This window comes from Cetorhinus maximus, chromosome 27 (genome assembly GCF_964194155.1).
Source record: "Cetorhinus maximus chromosome 27, sCetMax3.hap1.1, whole genome shotgun sequence".
NCBI lineage: Eukaryota > Metazoa > Chordata > Chondrichthyes > Lamniformes > Cetorhinidae > Cetorhinus > Cetorhinus maximus.
This window is the reverse complement of record NC_135905.1, coordinates 9,820,022-9,840,329: the sequence shown is the minus strand read 5'-3', so window position 1 is coordinate 9,840,329 and position 20,308 is coordinate 9,820,022. Positions and strand designations below refer to the sequence as shown.

At 41.9% G+C, this 20,308-nt stretch overlaps 1 protein-coding gene across 2 annotated transcripts in view; it reads right to left on the bottom strand.

Annotated features, from left to right (window-relative positions):
• Positions 1 to 20,308, bottom strand: part of adamts14 (ADAM metallopeptidase with thrombospondin type 1 motif, 14) — a 188,368-nt gene that overhangs the window by 152,446 nt on the left and 15,614 nt on the right. For both annotated transcript variants that reach the window (XM_078530690.1, XM_078530691.1), the window contains exon 3: positions 5,477 to 5,624. In XM_078530690.1, the coding sequence (XP_078386816.1) occupies positions 5,477 to 5,624 (148 nt within the window). The remainder of the gene's footprint in view (positions 1 to 5,476; positions 5,625 to 20,308) is intronic.

The following is a 20,308-nucleotide window of genomic DNA, read 5'->3' as shown; positions in this document are numbered from 1 at the left end:
AGCGCTCACCTGTGCCCACGCTGATGTCAGCGCCTGCCCTCCTCCCGTCCCCACCCCAGCAGCGCTGAGCTTCGGTCGGGGGCTGATCGCGGTTGGCAGTCCATTCCCTGGCTGATCCCGAAGCCGCCGACCTAAAAATTATGCCCCATATCTTTTTTCAAAGATCAGGCACATTTCATTTTCATCTGCAAGAAATAGATTCATGGACTGTTTTGACAGTCAGATGGGCTTCACTTTGAACACTATAGCCTCCTATCACCTATATTGAATTATGGTGATGCTTAGCACTTCTTAGGAGGGTTGTTTTGGTGTACTGCGTTATAAAATCAGAACGTACAAACAAGAGTAGCAGCAGATGAACAAATATGGTTAGAATAGTGGAAGCAAACTGGATCAGCATGCGTCAACACTGATGCTGCCTCTGGTGACTTAGCCCATTCCACACTTCCTACACTGTGGATGAATCCTCATGTAGTCTAGTTTGGATAGAAAAGAAATATAATTTAAAATATTTTCAGTACTGTGAAGCCCACTATCTAATGAGCAAGAGTTTGCAATACTAAATTGTCAATCTCAATTGACAGGTTATAGAATGGCCAATGCCAGCAATGGAAAATTTTATATTGCTTCAATCAAGGAAGCTCTTCTTAATTTGGGGTCAGAGTACAGAGACAACAGGCCTGGGAATGTTTGATGCTGAAAAAAAAAGTCTTGTACATAAGCAGATCGGTTGTATTTGACTTAACGCAGAAAATGATAGGCTTAAATCTCAGCTTCAACTGTTACTTGAACTTTTTGTTGTCGCTGGGGGAATTCTAGATCGAGTAATTAGTGTAAGGCAGCACAGTGCAGCATCTCGAAGAAAGGAAGTGCTGTCTGGACCAGTTCCCTCAGCACCAACTTACATTTATGTTTTGCTTCCTCACTTTGGAAAATATTTCAGAGCACATTATGATGGGGAGAGGTCGAGACCAAACAGGAAATTAAGGAATTGATGGGGGAGGGGAGTGGGGAAAGAGAGGAAATAACACAGAAGCCACAATCTGAGATATAGGTTTTTCAGATACTTTTGAAGGCTGGGAGAGGGAGCAAGGGAAAATGGCTTTGAAAGAAAATTCCAGAGGGTAGAGACACAAGAAAGATTGGCTTCTAGCTATCAGCTTAGCTCAGTGGCAATTTGCTCTTTTGAGTCACAAGATGGTGGGTTGAAGCCCCCTCTATATCTTAAGCACTTGACATAATATACAGCGCAATACCAAGGAGTCATTCCATTATCAGAGATTTTGGATAAGACAAGTAATTGCGGTCCCTCCAGGCTGATATTATTTGAAGAGAAGCTGAGGTTATTTACCAGTGTCTTGACTTACAATTATCCTTTAATAAACACCATCAAGACAGATATATATACACATACATACTGTATTATTGAGCATATTCAAAACTCAGATGGATAGATTTTTGGTCTCTCAAGGAATCAAGGGATATGGGGAGCGCGCAGGAAAGCAAATTTGAGGAAGGTCATCAGCCATAACCAAACTGGAAAAATGCAGAGCAGGCTCAAAGGGCCATATGGTCTATTCCTGCTACTATTTCTTGTGTTCTTATATCATTTTCTGTTTGTGGGACCTTGCTGTGTGCAAATTGCCTGTGTGCTTGCCTATATAACAACAATGAATACACTTCAAAAACAACTCATCGGCAGTGAAGCTTCAGGTGTTCCAAGGACATGAATGGTGTTATGTAAATGAATATTCTTTATTCTTCATATGTTGAAGTGAAAAAACATGGGAAACAGACAAACAGTCGGGGGTATGGAGGTTTTGGGCTGGCAAAATCTGCCAGGTAGAATAGAGAAAGGCCATGAGGGGCGGGGTTTGAAGACAGAAGATAAAGTTCCTGAAATTAATTCACTTGAGCACAGGAAGCTTGGCAAGGACAGAGGTAATGGCCATTTATAATTGTGTGTGGGGGAGGACCAGATCATCGGGGTCAAGAATAGCTGATGTTTATGGAGGCATGAATCAGGGCTTCAAGCAGCTGTGGAGATGAAGTAAACAGACAATTTTTAAGGAGGCCTTAATAACAGACCAGATATGGACTTGAAAGCTAAGCTCAGAAATGAACAGAACGGCATGGTTTAGTGTGAACAGACAGCCTGGAAGATTGAAGAAGTCAAAGCCAAAAGCGCAAATCAAAACCCAGAAAAACTTGTTTCAGTCCTGTTAACATGAAGTTTTAGGACCCAGTACTTGATTTTAAATAACTAGTTGCATAGAGAAGGCATTGGAGAGAGTGCAGAAAAGATTCATGAGAATGGTTCCAGGGATGAGAAACTTCAGTTATGAAGATAGACCGGAGAAGTTAGGACTCTTTTCCTTAGGGAAAAGAAGGTTGAGAGGAGTTTTGATAGAGGTATTCAAAATAATGAGGGTCTGGACAGAGGAAATAAGGAGAAACTGTTCCCACTCATGAGAGGGCACAGGTTTAATACAATTGGTAAAAGAAGCAAAAGTAACATGAGGAAAAACTTTTTCTCACAGTGAATGGTTAAGGTCTGGAATGCACTGAAGCATTCAAAAGGGAATTAGACCGTTTTCTGAAAAGGAAGAATGCAAAGAGCTATGGGAAGAATGGCACTAAGTGAATTGCTTATTTGGAAAGCCGGTACAAACAGGCCAAATGGCCTCCTTCTGTGCTGTAACAAATCTGTGATTATGTAGTACAGCAGCAGGCCTAGAATCAATAGTGGTGCACAGGAGGTAGAATCAAGTACCACTGGCATACCTGTGCAAACAGAAGTTGCTACCATACTTGCAGATTATGGTACTGATGGGGCAATGCATAGATAATAAATAGGAATAAAGGAATTTTGTGGCACGTCTGTCCTAACTGTGAAGACATAAAGGACAAACTCTTGAGGAGATATAGTGACTGTATTTGAAACAGTGCGAGTGCAAACATGAGATACTGTAACTTCAGAAACCACAGAGGAGAGGCTGGAGAGATGAAAGGAATTATCTACACAACATAAAAAGTAGCAGGACAAGAGGGCAGAGGACTACAGGGCTCAGTGCTGTAAGTACGTCGGAACTCAAACAGAGAAAACTGGGCGTATGGATGTCAATGACTAGCTCTAGGACCTTGGAGAGAAAATAAAGTAGGTTAAGATAGTGAAATCAAAACTGCCCCTTTTCAGAAGAGTGCTATGAGTGGTTCTGACAGGTAGACCTAGTGTCAGCTCATCATGGATTACACAATAAAGAAGACTGAAGAAAGGCAGTTTGGGAGAAGGAAGAAATGGTGAAAGAACAAAGCTACAAATATTAATAACCAACTAAGCTTAGCAGTTTACAACCATTCTCAAACTGGTCGATAAAAAGTCTAGGAACAGTATAATTTGAGTTCTTATACAGTCTAATCTTTAGACTAATGATGAGGTATGGATTACAGATGTGTGTGGTCTCAAATTGGATGTGAGCCAATAATTGCAAAAGCCCAAAAATCAGGGAGGCTTCCCATACTTTCCACTCTCAGCATCTGTTACTACTTCACATGAAATATGGCAATACATCAGGATCAACTGATGACAAAGGCCATTGCTAATGAAGAACAGTTGGTTTTTAAAATCATACAAAAAGGATACAATAGATGTCTAACATTAAAAATAAATAAAGCATAATAATATGCATATTATTCCAATTATATGGAACTAAATTATCAAGGCTTCCTAAATTAAATATTGCACAAAACACATTTCAAATCTAAGGCTACCATCTTAGTACAATTAGTACAATAAGTGCCTTCTCATCAGAAAGTTCTAGGTTCAAATTCTAGGTTAGCCTGCCACATGCTGCTTCAAATGTCCAACATTATATTCTTTGTTCATTATGTCTCCTTTTATGGAAAATCACAGAATCATGCAGATAACTGTTACGTAGTATTACAGTTTAATCCATGTCAGTCCCCAAGATCAAAGTAATCAGTCCACAGGTGGAGCAACAAATAAGCAGAGCAAATGCAAGACTAATTCTCTTTTTCTTGTAAGTTCTCTCAGTGGCTTTGCTATCCAAATATTTATCTTTACAAATGTTAATCTGCTATAATGCACTGCCTTACACTCCGGTAAATGTTATGTAGTCAACAGAAATTGCATTTGGAACAAATCTCCTGGTCATTATTTTCTGTCCTGAAATATGAATGAAAGTTGTCGTCGTCCCAGAGGACCATAAGCTGCTCGCTCATTAGAGAGAGCATTAGAGAGAGATGACTGGTGGTGAGTTTAACCTAAGAGTCACCACACCTCAGGCAAGGGGAGAAGTTGAGAAGGCGGTACCTTCATGGATGACCTCAGCTGGTACAGGAATTGAACCCACGCTGCTGGCTTCACTTTGCATCACAAACCAGCTGTCCAGCCAACTGAGCTAACCAACCCAGTGTCCTGAAACAGAGCTCTAATGAACTGACCAATACCCCGTCCATCAAGGATTGCCAAGTTTGGATTTCAGCCAAAGTCAGGATTTGAATTCAAACCTTAATAGTGAAGCCAAAGGATATTTAAGCATTCTCAGATGCTGACTGTATATAAATTCATCATACTTGGCATGCTCGTCTCAAGTGAGTTTTACACAAGTTAATGAAAATATAACTGGATTGGACAGAGTATAGTCTCAGGAGATTGGCTTTAAGATTTCATATTTAATAAAATGCTATACAAGACTTTGTGTCCCATTTCTACAGGATATCTGGCCTTGCAATGTACACCAACTGATGAGATAAAAATTACGCTGAGCAACATTACCATTCTTCACCCAAAGATTGCCTGCTATAACAATGCCTTTAACAAACAAAACTTCCTAATGCACTTCATTGAGGTGCATTCGGACAAAAAACTGGATGCTAAGCCAAAAGAGATTTCAAGAGTGTCCAAATATTTCATTTCCTAATTTTTCTTTTTTCATTGAAACCCTCTGTGTATGAAAAGATGAACATAAGTCAAGCAGAAATACCCTTAAAGAATGCAACATACCACACAGGAATGTTACGCATCGAAATGAATAGGCTGTGGCAGCCTACACGGGCAAGTTATGTTAGTTAAGTCGGTCACATAATTGCTAAGCAGTGCCTTAAACTATCAATTTACAGGATTTTCTTTATTAACATTTGAAAAAATTGCATATACTATTTCAATTTAGGAGAGAAACTCTTCTGAATTTTTAAAATAAAATATACTACAATGCAAAGGCAAATGGGCTTCCACTAAAATGTACAAATAAATTAAAAACTTAAAGGATGCAGAATGCAAACACTATAATAAAATTAGTCTTCAAAAAAAAGTACTTAATATTGTACAATGTTAGTATGCAGTATGGAGGGCGCACTGAGTTTAATAACATAACCAAGATTTTTGTCTTTAACATGTTCATAATTTTTTTTTACTTTAGTTGAAACTTTCAGAAGCTATTAGTCCTTTCGATACCTTCAACATGTAGATCTTTTGGTACTGCTTGTTTGACAGATGACCTACGATACACCACATGAACACGACCTTTTTCCTCCAGTGCCTGTTGCCCTTTTTCCAACGGCTCAATGAAAAACTCGCCAGTGTCTGCCCGAATCAATCCAGCCTATTAAATATAAAAAGGGAATTATACATAATTTAGTCACCACAATGGGTAATGTTTCTGTATAAATTAAGAGGAGGAGGTCTTTGCATACAGTTTTCCAATGTGTATAGAAAATATCAACATAGTCCTCTGTCTTGCCATTAACAGTCAGCAGCTGAGGAAATTTTCACTGACTTCTCCCCCAATCATTGCAAACTATTTCTTGCAGCAGACTGGTTAGTAGGTCAAATAACAGTGAGATTGTAATAGTGGAAAATTGATTATATTTAATAATTTAATCTTCAAATGTTTATTCTAATATTACCTTTAGTATGTGTTTGAATAAGTATGTATAAAATACATACGAGGAACAGAAAATCAAAGTTTACCACAGATTTTACTTCCATTGCTTTTTGTTTACTATAAGCCATTCCTGTCAGCCATGTTGAAAGATCAGTGTTAGAAAACAATGAGTAGTTTTTCTACAGTTTGTGCTTTGCTGGAGAAACAATTTAGTAGCTTGCTTTGGTTAGGCAGCACTGACACTCCATTTAGAAGCTGACTGTCACAGCTCTTCAAAACAATCTAGTAGATAAAGCTGTCAAATTGAGGCATTTTTGAGGCATACATAAAGTTCCAGGTTAGAAATTGCTGCTCTCAGGTGCTGCAACAGCATTAGGGGTAGTATAATTGGCATCAACGCCCTGGGATAGGACAAGAAACATCAACAAGTGGTCCAGCTATCCAGTGGTCCATATTAGATGGTCAGGTAAGGGCAGGATCAAACAAAGTTGGGTTACTTGCTGCAGCTGAATAGACTGTCAACATCCATCAGCTAGATGAAAAACAGCCACCTGGAGGCAATAGTGGAGGGTTTCAGTATCTGTGAAACCGTGCCAAATGAATTGGAACTCCTTCAAGAAAAAGGCGAAGCAAATATGGGAGGCTGGGGGCATGCTGAGAGCATTTGTCAAGCATTCCGAATAGAAAGACTGGCACTTTAGGCAGCAAAAAAGGAATGAAACCGGATGGACCACCCGGCATCAACCTAGTCACTGAAAACGACAACGGCAAACCCAGCCCTGTCGACCCTGCAAAGTCCTCCTTGCTAACATCTCGGGGCTAATGCACAATTGGGAGGGCTGTCTCACAGGCTAGCCAAGCAACTGTCTGACATAGTCATCCTCATGGAATCATATCTTACAGGTAATGTCCCAGACACTACCACCACCATCCCTGGGTATGTTCTGTCCCACCGGCAGGACAGGCCCAGCAGAGGTGGCGGTATAGTGGTATACAATCGGGAGGGAGTTGCCTTGGGAGTCCTCAACATCGACTCCAGACCCCATGAAGTCTCATGGCATCAGGTCAAACAATGGCAAGGAAACCTCCTGCTGATTATCAAGCACCACCCTCCCTCAGCTGATGAATCAGTGCTCCTCCATGTTGAACACCAACTGGAGGAAACATTGAGGGTAGCAAGGACACAGAATGTACTCTGGGTGGGGGACTTCAATGTCCATCATCAAGAGTGGCTCGGTAGCACCACTATTGACCGAGCTGGCTGAGTCCTAAAAGACATAGCTGCTAGACTAGGTCTGTGGCAAGTGGTGAGGGAACCAACAAAAGGGAAAAACATACTTGACCTCATCCTCACCAACCTGCCTGCCGCAGATGTATCTGTCCATGACAGTATTGGTAGAGTCACAACTCACTGGGGATAGTGCACTGCAATATCAAGCCCCACTGCTCCCAAGCAGTGACAAATGTGAAAAAGTTTGATCAATCCACCGAATTGTTTAATTTAGGTTAACTGAATACAAGCACTAGGTTTGTAAACTTAATAAGTAAAGAACTGTTTATTGAACAAGTTGTCTTTAGCCATTGGCAAAAGAAAGAAGTATGAACTGCTAATTTCTAACTCTATGACCTAAACTCTACCCCTTCTTAAATCCCTATACACACACATACAAGACACACAAAAACATGGATTTTAAGGGTGGGATAAAACAGTTCAATAGCACCAATTCCGGAGTACGGAATTCAATGGGTTGATTTTGATCAATGTCTTCCAAATTCCTTTCAGTTCTTTGTTGATGACACAAGGTGGTCTTCCAGCACTTTCAGCCTTTATTGATGACATGAGGTGGTCTTCCAGCACTGTCAGTCTTTAGCTCACTGGTTGAGCACTTGCCTTTCAATGTCTAACAGTGCTTTTCCCCTTTGCCTCTTGACAGGGGTTTTCAGAGAGAGAGCAGGTTATAAAGAAATGAGGAGAAAAAGCCAGCTAGCTATTATTGTAGGAGTACTGGAATCTTACACACACACAGGAGAGAGGTGTTTTAGATCTTTTTCCTTTCAGGCTAGGAGCTATTCTGCAGCACTGCTCACACCAAACCCTGGTCACCTGGCCAGACACTAATTAAAATGTTGTTGCCAGGCAGTTCCCCATTAGACCAGACTTCTCCTCAGCGCCATCCTGTCATCATGGCACACTCTGTTCCAGGACAGCAACATTGTATATATCCCTCACACTGTTCCAGTAGACATGTCTTTCAAATTGCAGCCATTGTAACTTTAACAATCCAACAAAAATAAAAATATATGTTCTTTACAGTAGGAGTGACCAACACAGAGTCATTGTGGAGACAAAATCCCACCTACACATTGAGGATACCCTCCATTGTGTTGTGTGGCACTAGCACCATGCTAAATAGGATAAATTTTGAACAGATCTAGCAACTCAAGACTGGGCATCCAAGAGGCGCTTTGGGCTAACAGCAGCAGCAGAATTATACTCGAACACAAATTGTAACCACATGGCCCGGCATATTCCCCATTCTGCCATTCCCATCAAGCCAGGGTATCAACCCTAGTTAAAAGGAGAGTGCAGGAGAGCATGCCAGGAGCAGCACTAGGCACACCTAAAAATAAGGTGTCAACCTGGTGAAGCTATAACACAGGAGTACTTGCGTGCAAAAGTATAAACAGCAAGTGACAGAGAGAGCTAAGCGATCCCACACCCAAGGATCAGGTGCAAGTCTACAGTCCTGCCACATCTAATTGTGAATGGTGGTGGACAATTAAACAACTCACTGGAGGAGGAGGAGGCTCCACAAATATCCCCATTATCAATGATGGAGGAGCCCAGCTCATCAGTGCAAAAGATAAGGCTGAAGCATTTGCTACAATCTTCAGCCAAAAGTGCCGAGTGGATGATCCATCTCAGCCTCCTCCGGATATCCCCAGCATCACAGATACCAGTCTTCAGCCAATTCAATTCACTCCATGTGATATCAAGAAATGGTTGAAGGCACTGGATAGTGCAAAGACTATGGCCCCCTATGACAATATTCCAGCAATAGTACTGAAGACTTGTGTTCTAGAACCTGCGTGCTCCCTAGCCAACTTGTTCCAGTACAGCTATAACACTGGCATTTACCCGGCTATGTGGAAAATTGCCCAGGTTATGTCCCTTAAACAAAAAGCAGGACAAATCCAACCAGGCCAATTACCGTCCCATCAGTCTACTCTCAATAATTAGTAAAGTGATGGAAGGAGTCATCAACAGTGCTATCAAGCAGCACTTGCTTAGCAATAACCTGCTCACTGAAGCTCAGTTTGGGTTCCGCCAGGGCCATTCAACTCCTGGCCTCATTACAGCCTTGGTTCAAACATGGACAAAAGAGCTGAACTCACGAGATGAGGTGAGAGTGACTGCACTTGACATCAAGGCCACATTTGACCGAGTGTGGCATCAAGGAGCCCTAGCAAAACTGGAGTCAATGGGAATCAGGGGGAAACCTCTCCACTGGTTGGAGTCATACCTAGCAGAAAGGAAGATGGTTGCAGTTGTTAGAGGTCAGTCATCTCAGCTCCAGGATATCACTGCAGGAGTTCCTCATCTCCAGCTGCTTCATCAATGACTTTCCTTCCATCATAAAGTCAGAAGTGGGGATGCTTGCTGATGTTTGCACAATGTTCAGCACCATTTGCAACTCCTCAGATACTGAAGCAGTCCATGTCCAAATGCAGCAAGATCTGGACAATGTCCAGGCTTGGGCTGACAAGTGGCAAGTAACATTTGTGCCACACAATGCCAGGCAATGATCATCTCCAACAAGAGAGAATCTAACCATCGCCCCTTGACGTTCAATGGCATTACCATCAATAAATCCCCCACTACTAACATCCTGGGGGTTACCATTGACCAGAAACTGAACTGAACTAGCCATATAAATACTGCGGCTACAAGAGCAGATCGGAGGCTAAGAATCCTGTGACGAGTAGCTCACCTCCTGACTCCCTGAAGCCTGTCCTCCAACTACAAGGCAGGAGTGTGATGGAACTCCCTTCCTAACAGCACTGTGGGTGTACCTACACCACATGGTCTGCAGCGGTTCAAGAAGGCAGTTCACCACCACCTTCTCAAGGGCAACTAGGGATGGGCAATAAATGCTGGCCCAGCCAGTGAAGTCCACATCCCGTGAATGAATATTTTTTAAAAATTATGACTAAGCATTATTTACCAGCAAATATCATCCACTCTGGCAAATAGCATGGGAGGCCAGAATGAAATATGTAATATTTATACTAGCAAAGAATGGGTTGCAGTGACATAGAGAAAATTCAATTTAATCTGTCAGCATCAAGCACTCCCAGTTGAGATCAGATCGATCTAGATACAAAGTAAAGCTCCCCCAACACTACCAATAATTTGCTTCAAACACAATCTGAGAAGAATACACCAACTACATAAGTCACATTTTAATTCCCACACCACCCATCCCTTGGGCCTCCTTGAGTGACATTCCTAATTAGCAATGAACTATGGGCAGCTTTGTGCTGTGGACTCATGCCCACTGGAGACGGAATTGAAACTTATAACTGTCAGAGAAGAGACTTTCATCCGATGATTCTTGGCTGCATTTGATCCCAGAGTTTCGAGGTGAAAGGACAATGTTCCAATGTACAGCACCACTCAGTCTCCTTTCTCCCACATTCTAATTAGAAATATCATTTTACTTAAGTTAGAGAATACCAATAACATTTCAAGGCCAACCAACCAGCAGCTTTTGTCCCAATAATGCATACATTTCTTCATATCTGTTCAGCTCTGCACCAGTTACCCAGACTAAATTATGTTATTATTGTACTGAATATTAATCCAATGAGAGCAAATTATTCACACCATTACACCGTGCTTATCCACCTAATCCTAATGAAAAGTTGTACATGGCTATTTTTCAGGTTTGGTAAAACCTTAATGCAATCAGTCAAATTTTAAAAACTTGATTAGATCTCATTATTTACATTCCTACATCGTTCATTTCTGGTTCTGAATTTTTAGTGACCAATTTAACTCCCTGCCCCTGTCACTAGTGCCACACAGATATCTACTATTCTGTCAATCTGCTCTACAACCATATTGCCTCTACCTTTGCTACCCTCACCAGGTCATAACTGATGTCCTACGCCACTATTTTATCCCTCCGAACACTACCAGCTACAACTGCCAGATCTGGCTTGATCATCTCTAGCAGTACCATCGCTTTCTCTCGACAGACAGACCTTCTTATCCTGGGATCACAGACCAGTAGAAGAAAATTTTCCTGACTGACCTCATCAAAACACTCCAGAATTTTGAATACCTCTATTGAAGCTCCTCTTAGCTCTTCATTTTCACAGAAATAATGCCAATTTCTTTAGTCTCTCATCAGAGCTAAAAATCACTCATCCACAATATATATTTTATTAAATCTCTTTGCACCCTCCCAGAAACCTTGATATTCTTCCTAAAGTCCTCAGACTTTATTGAATGGTGATCAGAAAACACACACACACACACACACACACACACACACACACAGATGCCCAGTCTATACTGCTGCTCTAGCCATTACATTTTTTGATGGTTCCAGTGAGAAAAAGATTAAATTCAAATATGCAGAAATTGATGATTATTTTAAAGCTGCATTCAAGAAGTTTGTTACGCTAATGGAGGCAATGATATCAAAAGCCTCAGGCTGTACTGGTTTTCAACATTTTATCTGTTAACTTTTATCCAAGTGAGGTTGGTAATTTGAAGGGCTTCAACTGCCATAACATATAGCGGAATGCAATGTAACCCAATAATATGAGTGAAAGTAAAACCTGAAAAATTGTAACAATGCAGACCATCTGCACATTTGCAAAGAATACCACAAAATCAGTAGGTTTCAGCATTCTCCAGTTATTTGTTTGCTTATAAAACCTTAAACTATGACTTTAACTTCCAGATTTTTGTAAGGGGTCACATATTCATCTGTTTAGCCTCAGCCTGAAAATTGCAGCAGTAAAGCAGCTGCATCTTTGGGTTGAATAAATACAACTTGGTTTATCGTGTGCTTTCTATTTCAGAAATGACGTTATCCAGTCTCTATGGTTTGTTTTTGTTTCAGAATGATGGAACTGATTTTAAATTCTCCCGACCTTCTCACCCAAGATAGCTGCTTATAGCTTCTAGGGTGGGACATAGCCATTCCTAAGAGCATAACTGTTGACACCCATCATTAGCTAATATTTTTAAAGGCGTGTTTAGTGAGTGCAGGAAAGCACTCCACCCACCCCCTGTCCAGTTTTCCCTCACTCCTCCAAACAACTTGGTTAAAACTAACAGAATTCTTTTAAGGAAATTTGAATTTTGTTTAGAATTAATTTATTTAACATTGTCTTTGGCAATTTTATGGTTACACATCTTACTCAATGTTACTGCTCTCACTATGAAAACCTTCAAACAACTTACAATGTATGCTCCGAGTCCATATGACTCTTCTTCAGAGCTCTGAAGGAGTGTCAAACGGACTTGAAACGTTAACTCTGTTCCTCTTTCCACAGATGCTGCCAGACCTGTTGAGTTTTTCCAGCATTTTCTGTTTTTATTTCAGATTTCCAACATTCGCAATATTTTGCTTTTATTTTAAAATATGTTAATTGGCTTATTGTCTTTTTGAGAAAAGGACATTGGGTTAAATTTTCAGTACTTTTAAGTATGAGTATCCTTTAAAGAATTTAAAATATCAAATTTTTTGCTGGACCTTTTGTTTATTCTTTCACAAGATGTGGGCATCGCTGGTTGGGCCAGCATTTACTGCCCACCCCTAATTACCCTCGAGAAGGTGGTGGGGTACCAACTTCTTGAACCACTGCAGTCCATGTGGCAATGCTAAGATTACATAATTTTCTGCAGTCTAGTATAATTTTCATGTATTACAGCCAGCTTGGCCAATGAGGCAGTGAAGCTTATTTAATGCAGTGCTTTGGTTTTTCAGAATCAGCTGTATCTGTATCTCTTGCAGGAATTTGTCAGGAAACCAGCTTCTTAAAGCCCTTCTTTCTCACATACTGAGCAGAACTCGTCAAGCTTTGCCAAGGCTCCCTAATGAGACAATTTGCTTATCGGTAAATTCCTGACAGGAATTGCAGAAATTAAAAATTGGGAAAAGGTTATTGCATCATGATGAATGTTATCAAAATCAAGTGACTTAAATTTAAAAACATATGTAAAACATCTGCATGATTTGCAGCAAAAAATCGTGTCACATGTTTATAAGGCAACAGCTTGTTAACAAAGTGAGTTCATTTGTGCACTGATCATAAGATTTTCAATGACCAGCAGTCTTAAAATTCACTTTATTAACAGCTACAACAAACACTTATGTAGTATCTCTCGAGCATAAGGACATCAATGTGATGAAAGCATGTCAAGCAGGAGACTGGAATTAAAAGTGAAATAAAAGCATAACTGAAGAGAAATGTTTTGGAAGAAAGATTGCTACAATTTTTTTTAACATAGGAGAAAACAGTGGATAATCGAACTTGTTCTTTTAAAAAGGGAAGAGAATATTTGAAGAAGAAATCAAATGTTATGAGGCAAGGGGATATGTAGATAGCTCTATCAGAGACACAGTACGGGTTTTTCTTGCACTGTAAAAATAAATGGCGGGTAAATCAACTGGGAGCCATTTTCAGATGGGCAGAGGGATAATGTCAGACACACCTGACATCATCAGTTTGAGGCCTGGTAATTTTAACTCCCAAATTCTTGTCAGGAATGAACAACTCACCCACTTTCTGGGAAGAATCTTCAGTGGGCCCCCAGATTGCCACTTAAAGCGCGAATGCACCTCTTACAGGGAGGTTGAATACACATATGTGAGACTGCCCGGTCAGATTTCTGGAAGGATCTTATTGTGAGAAATGAGCCGCAAGGCTGCCCCAAGTTCTCTGATGCCTTCCTGGAGGTGCTGCTGAGAGAGTTTAGAGATGCTCTTTCCCATGAGTGGAAAAAGGACTACCAAGGTCTACACAGACCAGGCCTAATGAGAGGTGGCAGAGATGGTCAGTTCCTAGAGCATGATCCCCAGGTCCTGGATTCAATATAAAAAACACTTCAATGCCCTGAAATAGTAACAGTTCTATATTTCAGTATGATGTTGACAAAAGTCCCCCCATACTTTCTGTGCAGCACATCCTTCATCAAAAATCACAAGGGCACACTACACCACCTCTCATTCCAAACACACACCTCTTGCTTGTTGCTTTCAGCATTCTTTTCCAGCAACTGCAGGGCTAACGTCTCCTCTGATGACTAATTCCTCATTTCACACTCCAACCATTTGCTTTCCATTCAATACCTTCCATCTTGCTTCTTATCCCTCTCAGCATATGCAGAAGCCCCACAAATGTGACCTGTCCTTTTCAGTAGACACTCACTAATTCTTGTACGCTCTTGCTGCAGGAGAAAGCAGCTTACAACACGAGGGAAAGGAGTAAAACCCGGGGAGGATCACCTCACATGTGACTTCCATTTAGAGCTGCAAAGGGTGGGAGGCTTACCAGGAAGCCCCTGCTTATTACTTGTATCATTTCATGTACTAAACACATTTTTATTAAATTGTGCAACAGAATGAAAGTTCAAGCTGCATCGTAAGCCTATCATTTGTGAAGTGTTTTGTCACTTCATAACGATTGAACACGCACACGCTTCTGAACCCCAGCTTCTTGTGTATTCCTTATTCTACACCAGAGAGCAATACATCCGGGACTTAGCATACCCTGCTATCAGGTTTTTTATATACCACTTATAGGGGGCCGGGGGGGGGATGTGAGGGCAGCGGTGTGGGAAATGGGTCGGACACAGTTGAGGGCCCTGTCACCCACAATGGGTGGAAAACCTCGGTTAAGGAAGACCTATCAGAAGCGCCATTTTGGAAAGTGGCATCAGCGGAACAGAGGCAACGGAGGCGAAGGAACTGAGAGAATGGGATGGAGTCCTTACAGGAAGCAGAATGTGAGGAGCTGCAGTCGAGGTGGCTGTGCGAGTCAATGGGCTTGTAATGAATTGATACAGAGGTCAAGGAAGAGAAGTGAAGTGTCGGGGATGGGCCACGTGAAGGTGATAGAGGGCTGGAAATTAGAAGCAAAACTGATAAATTTTTCCAGATCCAGGCGAGAGTATGAAGCGGCACTGAAACAGTCATCGATGTACCGAAGATAGAGTTGTGGGAGGGGGCCTGAGTAGGGACTGGAACAAAGAATGTTCCACATACCCCATAAAGAGACAGGCATAACTGGGGCCCATAAGAACATAAGAACTAGGAGCAGGCAATTCAACCCCTCGAGCCTGCCCCGCCATTCAATACAATCATGGCTGATCTCATTTCGGCCTCAACTCCAATTTCCAGCCCTCTCCCTATAACTTTTCAACCCGTTTCTAATTAAAAATCTGTCTATCTCCTCCTCAAATTTATTCAGCATCCCAGCATCCACTGCACTCTGAGGTAGCGAATCCCACAGATTCACGGCCCTTTGAGAAAAGTAACTCCTTCTCATCTCTGATTTAAATCTACCACCCCTTAGCCTAAAACTATAGCCTCTCATTCTAAAATGCCCCACAAAGGGAAATATCCGCTCCACATCTACTTTGTCTATCCCCTTTAGCATCTTATATATCTCAATTAGATCTCCTCTCATCCTTTTAAACTCTAGCGAGTATAGGCCTAAACTGCTCAATCTCTCCTCATAAGACAAGCCCCACATCTCTGGAATCAATCTAGTGAACCTCCTCTGAACTGTCTTCAATGCAACTACATCCTTCCTCAAGTGAGGGGGCCAAAACTGTGCACAATACTCCAGGCGCGGTCTCACCAATGCCTTGCACAGTTGCAACAACACTTCCCTATTTTTATACTCTATTCCTTTAGCAATAAATGCCAAAATTCCATTTGCCTTCCTCATTACCTGCTGTAACTGCATACTAGCTTACGGCAATTCATGCACGAGGACACCCAGATGCCTCTGCACTGAAGCATTCTGAAGTTTCTGTCCATTTAAATAATAAGTCACCTTTTCATTCTTCTGACCAAAATGGATAACCTCACACTTATCCACGTTAAACTCCATCTGCCAAATTTTGGCCCATTCACCTCACCTGTCCATATCTATTTGTAATTTTTTTTTTCATTGCAACTTACTTTCCTACCCATTTTAGTGTCATCTGCAAATTTAGCTATTGTACCTTCTATCCCTGGATCCAAGTCATTAGTATAGATTGTTAATAGTTGGGGCCCCAAGGACCAAACCCTGTGGCACCCCACTAGTTACAGCTTGCCATCCAGAAAAAGACCCATTTGTCCTGACTCTCTGCTTTCTGTTGGTTAGCCAATCCTCTATCCAAGCTAAATATATTACCCCCTAACTCTGTGTGATCTTATCTTGTGTATTAATCTTTTGTATAGCACCTTATCAAAGGCCTTCTGGAAGTCCAGATGTACTATATCTACAAGATCCCCATTATCCACTTTGCTTGTCACATCTTCAAAGAACTCTAGCAAATTAGTCAAACACGATTTACTCTTCATAAAACCATGCTGACTCTGATGGATTCCATTTTGACTTTCCAAATGCCCCATTGCTACTTCCTTAATAATGGATTCCAACAATTTCCCAAAGACAGACGTTAAACTAACTGGTCTATAGTTTCCTACTTTCTGCCTCCCCCCCTTTTTGAATAAGGGCGTTATATTAGCACTTTTCCAATCCACTGGAACCTATCCAGAATCCAGGGAATTTTGAAATATTATATGCATCCACGATCTCCGTTGCCACTTCCTTCAAGACCCTGGGATATAGGCCATCAGGTCCTGGGGACTTGTCACCCTTTAATCCCAATAGTTTGCTAAGTACTTTTTCTCTAGTAATGGTAACTGTTCTAAGTTCCTCCTTCTCTATACCCTCTGCACTACCTGTTACTATTGGGGTGGTACTAGTGTCCTCCACCGTGAAAACTGAGGCAAAATATTGATTAAGCGTCTCTGCCATTTCTGCATTCCCTACTATTAACTCCCCAGCCTCATCCTCCAAGGGACCAACATTCACTTTAGCTACTTCCTTTTACATACTTGTAGAAGCTTTTGCTATCAGTTTTTACATTTTGCGCTAGTTTTCTTTCATAATTTACCTTTGCTCTTTTTATTATTTTTTTAGTAACCCTTTGTTGATCTTTAAAAGTTTCCCAATCTTCCAGCCTGCCACTGACCTTTGCAATTTGGTATGTCTTAGTTTTTGCCTTTATGTTATCTTTAACTTCCTTGCTTAGCCATGGATGCTTTTCGCCCCCCCTTACCATCTTTCTTCCTCTTTGGAATATATTTTACTTGGGAGGAATTGAATACTTCCTTAAATATCTGCCACTGTTCATCAACTGTCCTACCTTGTAGTCTTCCTGCCCAGCCCACTAGGGCCAAGTCTATGTAGTTACCTTTGTTTAACTCCAGAACACTAGTGTGGGACTCAAGTTTCTCACTCTCAAACTGAACTTGAAATTCTAGAATGCTATGATCACTCTTCCCTAGAGGATCCTTTATTATGAGATCATCAATTAATCTCATCTCATTACACAAAACCAAATCCAGAATAGCCTGCTCCCAGGTTGGTTCCACAACATATTGCTCCAAGAAACACTCTCTAATACACTCTATGAATTCTCCCTCCAGGCTACCCTTGCCAATTTGATTAGTCCAGTCAATATGCATATTAAAATCACCCATGATTATTGCCGTGCCTTTCTTACATACTCCCAGTATTTCATGGGTTATACTGTGCCCTATTGCTGACTACTGTTTGGGGGCCAATAGATTAATCCCACCGGGGACTTCCTTCCCTTGCTATTTCTTATTTCTACCCAGACTGACTGTACATCTTGCTCTCCAGTGCCTATACCATTCCTCACTATAGCACTGATCTCTTCCTTTACTAAAAGAGCTACACCACCTCCTTTTCCTTCCTGCCTATCCTTCTGAAACACTGAGTACCCTTAGACATTCAACTCCCAAACCTGTTCTCCCTGTAATCACGTCTCAGTAATGGCCACCAAATCGTACCTATTTATTCCTATTTGCGCTGTTAACTCATTAGTATTATTCCGAATGCTACGCGCATTCAGGTACAAAGCCTTTAAAAGTTTGCTCGTGTCAATTTTCCCTACTCTTATATGATTCTTTGGTGCAATATGGCGTTCACGCACACTGTCCCTTCCTTTCACTTTTTGATAACAATCAGCCTCATCACGAACCTGCACTCTTACCCTCTCCTTAAACTTTGATTTTTTATATTTCCATGCAACTGAACCCTCCCCCCACTATTTAGTTTAAAGCCCTATCTACAACCCTAGTTATGCGATTTGCCAGAACACTGGTCCCAGCATGATTCAAGTGGAGCCCGTCCAAACGGAATAGCTCCCTCTTTCCCCAGTACTGGTGCCAATGTCCCATGCATTCGAACCCATTTCTCCCACACCAATCTTTGAGCCACGCATTTACCTCTTTAATCTTATTGACCCTGTGCCAATTAGCTCGAGGCTCAGGTAGTAATCTGGAGATAATTACCTTTTTGGTTCTGCTTTTTAATTTATCCCCTAGCTGCTCGTATTCCCTCAGCAGAACCTCTTTCTTCATTCTACCTATATCGTTGGTACCTATGTGGGCCACGACAACTGGATCTTTCCCCTCCCACTCCAAGTTCCTCCGCAGCCCAGATGAGATATCCTTAATCCTGGCACCAGGTAGGCAACACAGCCTTCGAGACTCTCGATCCTGGTTACAGAGAACAGTATCTATTCCCCTAACTATACTATCCGCGATTACAACTACCTTTCTCTTTTCTCCCCCAACTTGAATGGCTCCCTGTACCACAGTGCTATGGTCAGTTTGCTCATCCTCCCTACAGCCCCCGCTCTCGTCCACACAGGGGGAAAGAATCTCAAACTTGTTGGATAAGGGCAAGGGCTGAGGCTCCTGCAGTGCTACCTCCTGGATCCCTCTACCTGCCTTACTCATAGTCACACCCTCCTGTCCCTGACCACTGGCCGAATTTAAGGTAGTTAATCTAAGGGGTGTGACTGTCTCCTGAAACACAGTGTCCAGGTAACTCTCCCCCTCCCTGATGTGTCGCAGTGTCCGAAGCTCAGACTCCAGCTCATCAACTCTGAGCCGGAGTTCCTCAAGCAACCAACATTTGCTACAGATGTGGTCACTAGGAACCACAATGGGGTCCACCAGCTCCCACATCATGCAGCTACAGCACATTGCCTGGCCCTGCGCCTCTATTTTATTTAATTAGTTTTTCAATTTGTTTTTAAATTTCCCACTGGTCTTTACTTTATCAATCTGTAAAATATTTCTCCTAATTACCTCTAATTTGAAAGCAAGTTAGAATAGAGATTCAAAATACACTTTTTAAAATCAACTGGAACTCTGCTGAGTTGAAGCTGAATTGTTAGGCCTCTGATCCTGGGCCCCAGTAGTCACCCTTAATCTGAAATCAACTTAGAATAGGTAGTTCAAACTAGCAGTTACTTACCAACCAATGCACTTACGGTTTTCCTGTGATGTCACTCTTTTTTTTATGGATACCATGCAGGTATCCATAGCCACACATTTTATTTGGAGGGCATGAGACAAGTTTAAGGAGAAATTGTTCAAGGAGAGAAGATGTTCAGCCAGATGGAGGAGAGTGGCGGTGGTGGATGGGATTGTTCGGGCCTCTGTTCAAGGAAGAAGCTGAGAGCCCGCAGACCATCCAGGTGGGGGATGGAGATGTAGAGAGATTGAACGACCATGGTGAAGAGGCAGTGGTTAGGGCCAGGGAACTGGAAATTGTTGATATGACGTAGGGCGCATCAGAGGAATCACGGATGTAGGTGGGAAGAGACTGGACAAGGGGAGAGAGAAATGCAGTCAAGATAGGAAGAAATGAGTTCCGTGGGGCAGGAACAGGCTAACACGATGGGTCTACCAGGACAGTCCAGTTTGTGGATTTTGGGAAGGAGGTAGAAGCGGGCTGTCCGGTTGGAAGCTGTGGAGGGGAGATCTCCAGAGGAAATGAGGTCCTGGAAACAATGACTTGATGTTCAGTGGTGGGGTCATGGTCCAGGGGGGTATAGGAAGAAGAGAGTTGGCGCTCAGCCTCTGCAAGGTAGAGGTCAGTACGTCAGACAACAACAGCATCACCTTTGTTGGCAGGTTTGATAAAGTCAGAGTTGGATCTGAGAGAATGGAGTGCAGCATGTTCAAAAGGAGACAGGTTAGAGTGGGCGAGAGGAGCAGAAAAATTGAGACGGCCGATGTCACGTCAACAGTTCTCACTGAAAAAATCAAGAGCAGGTA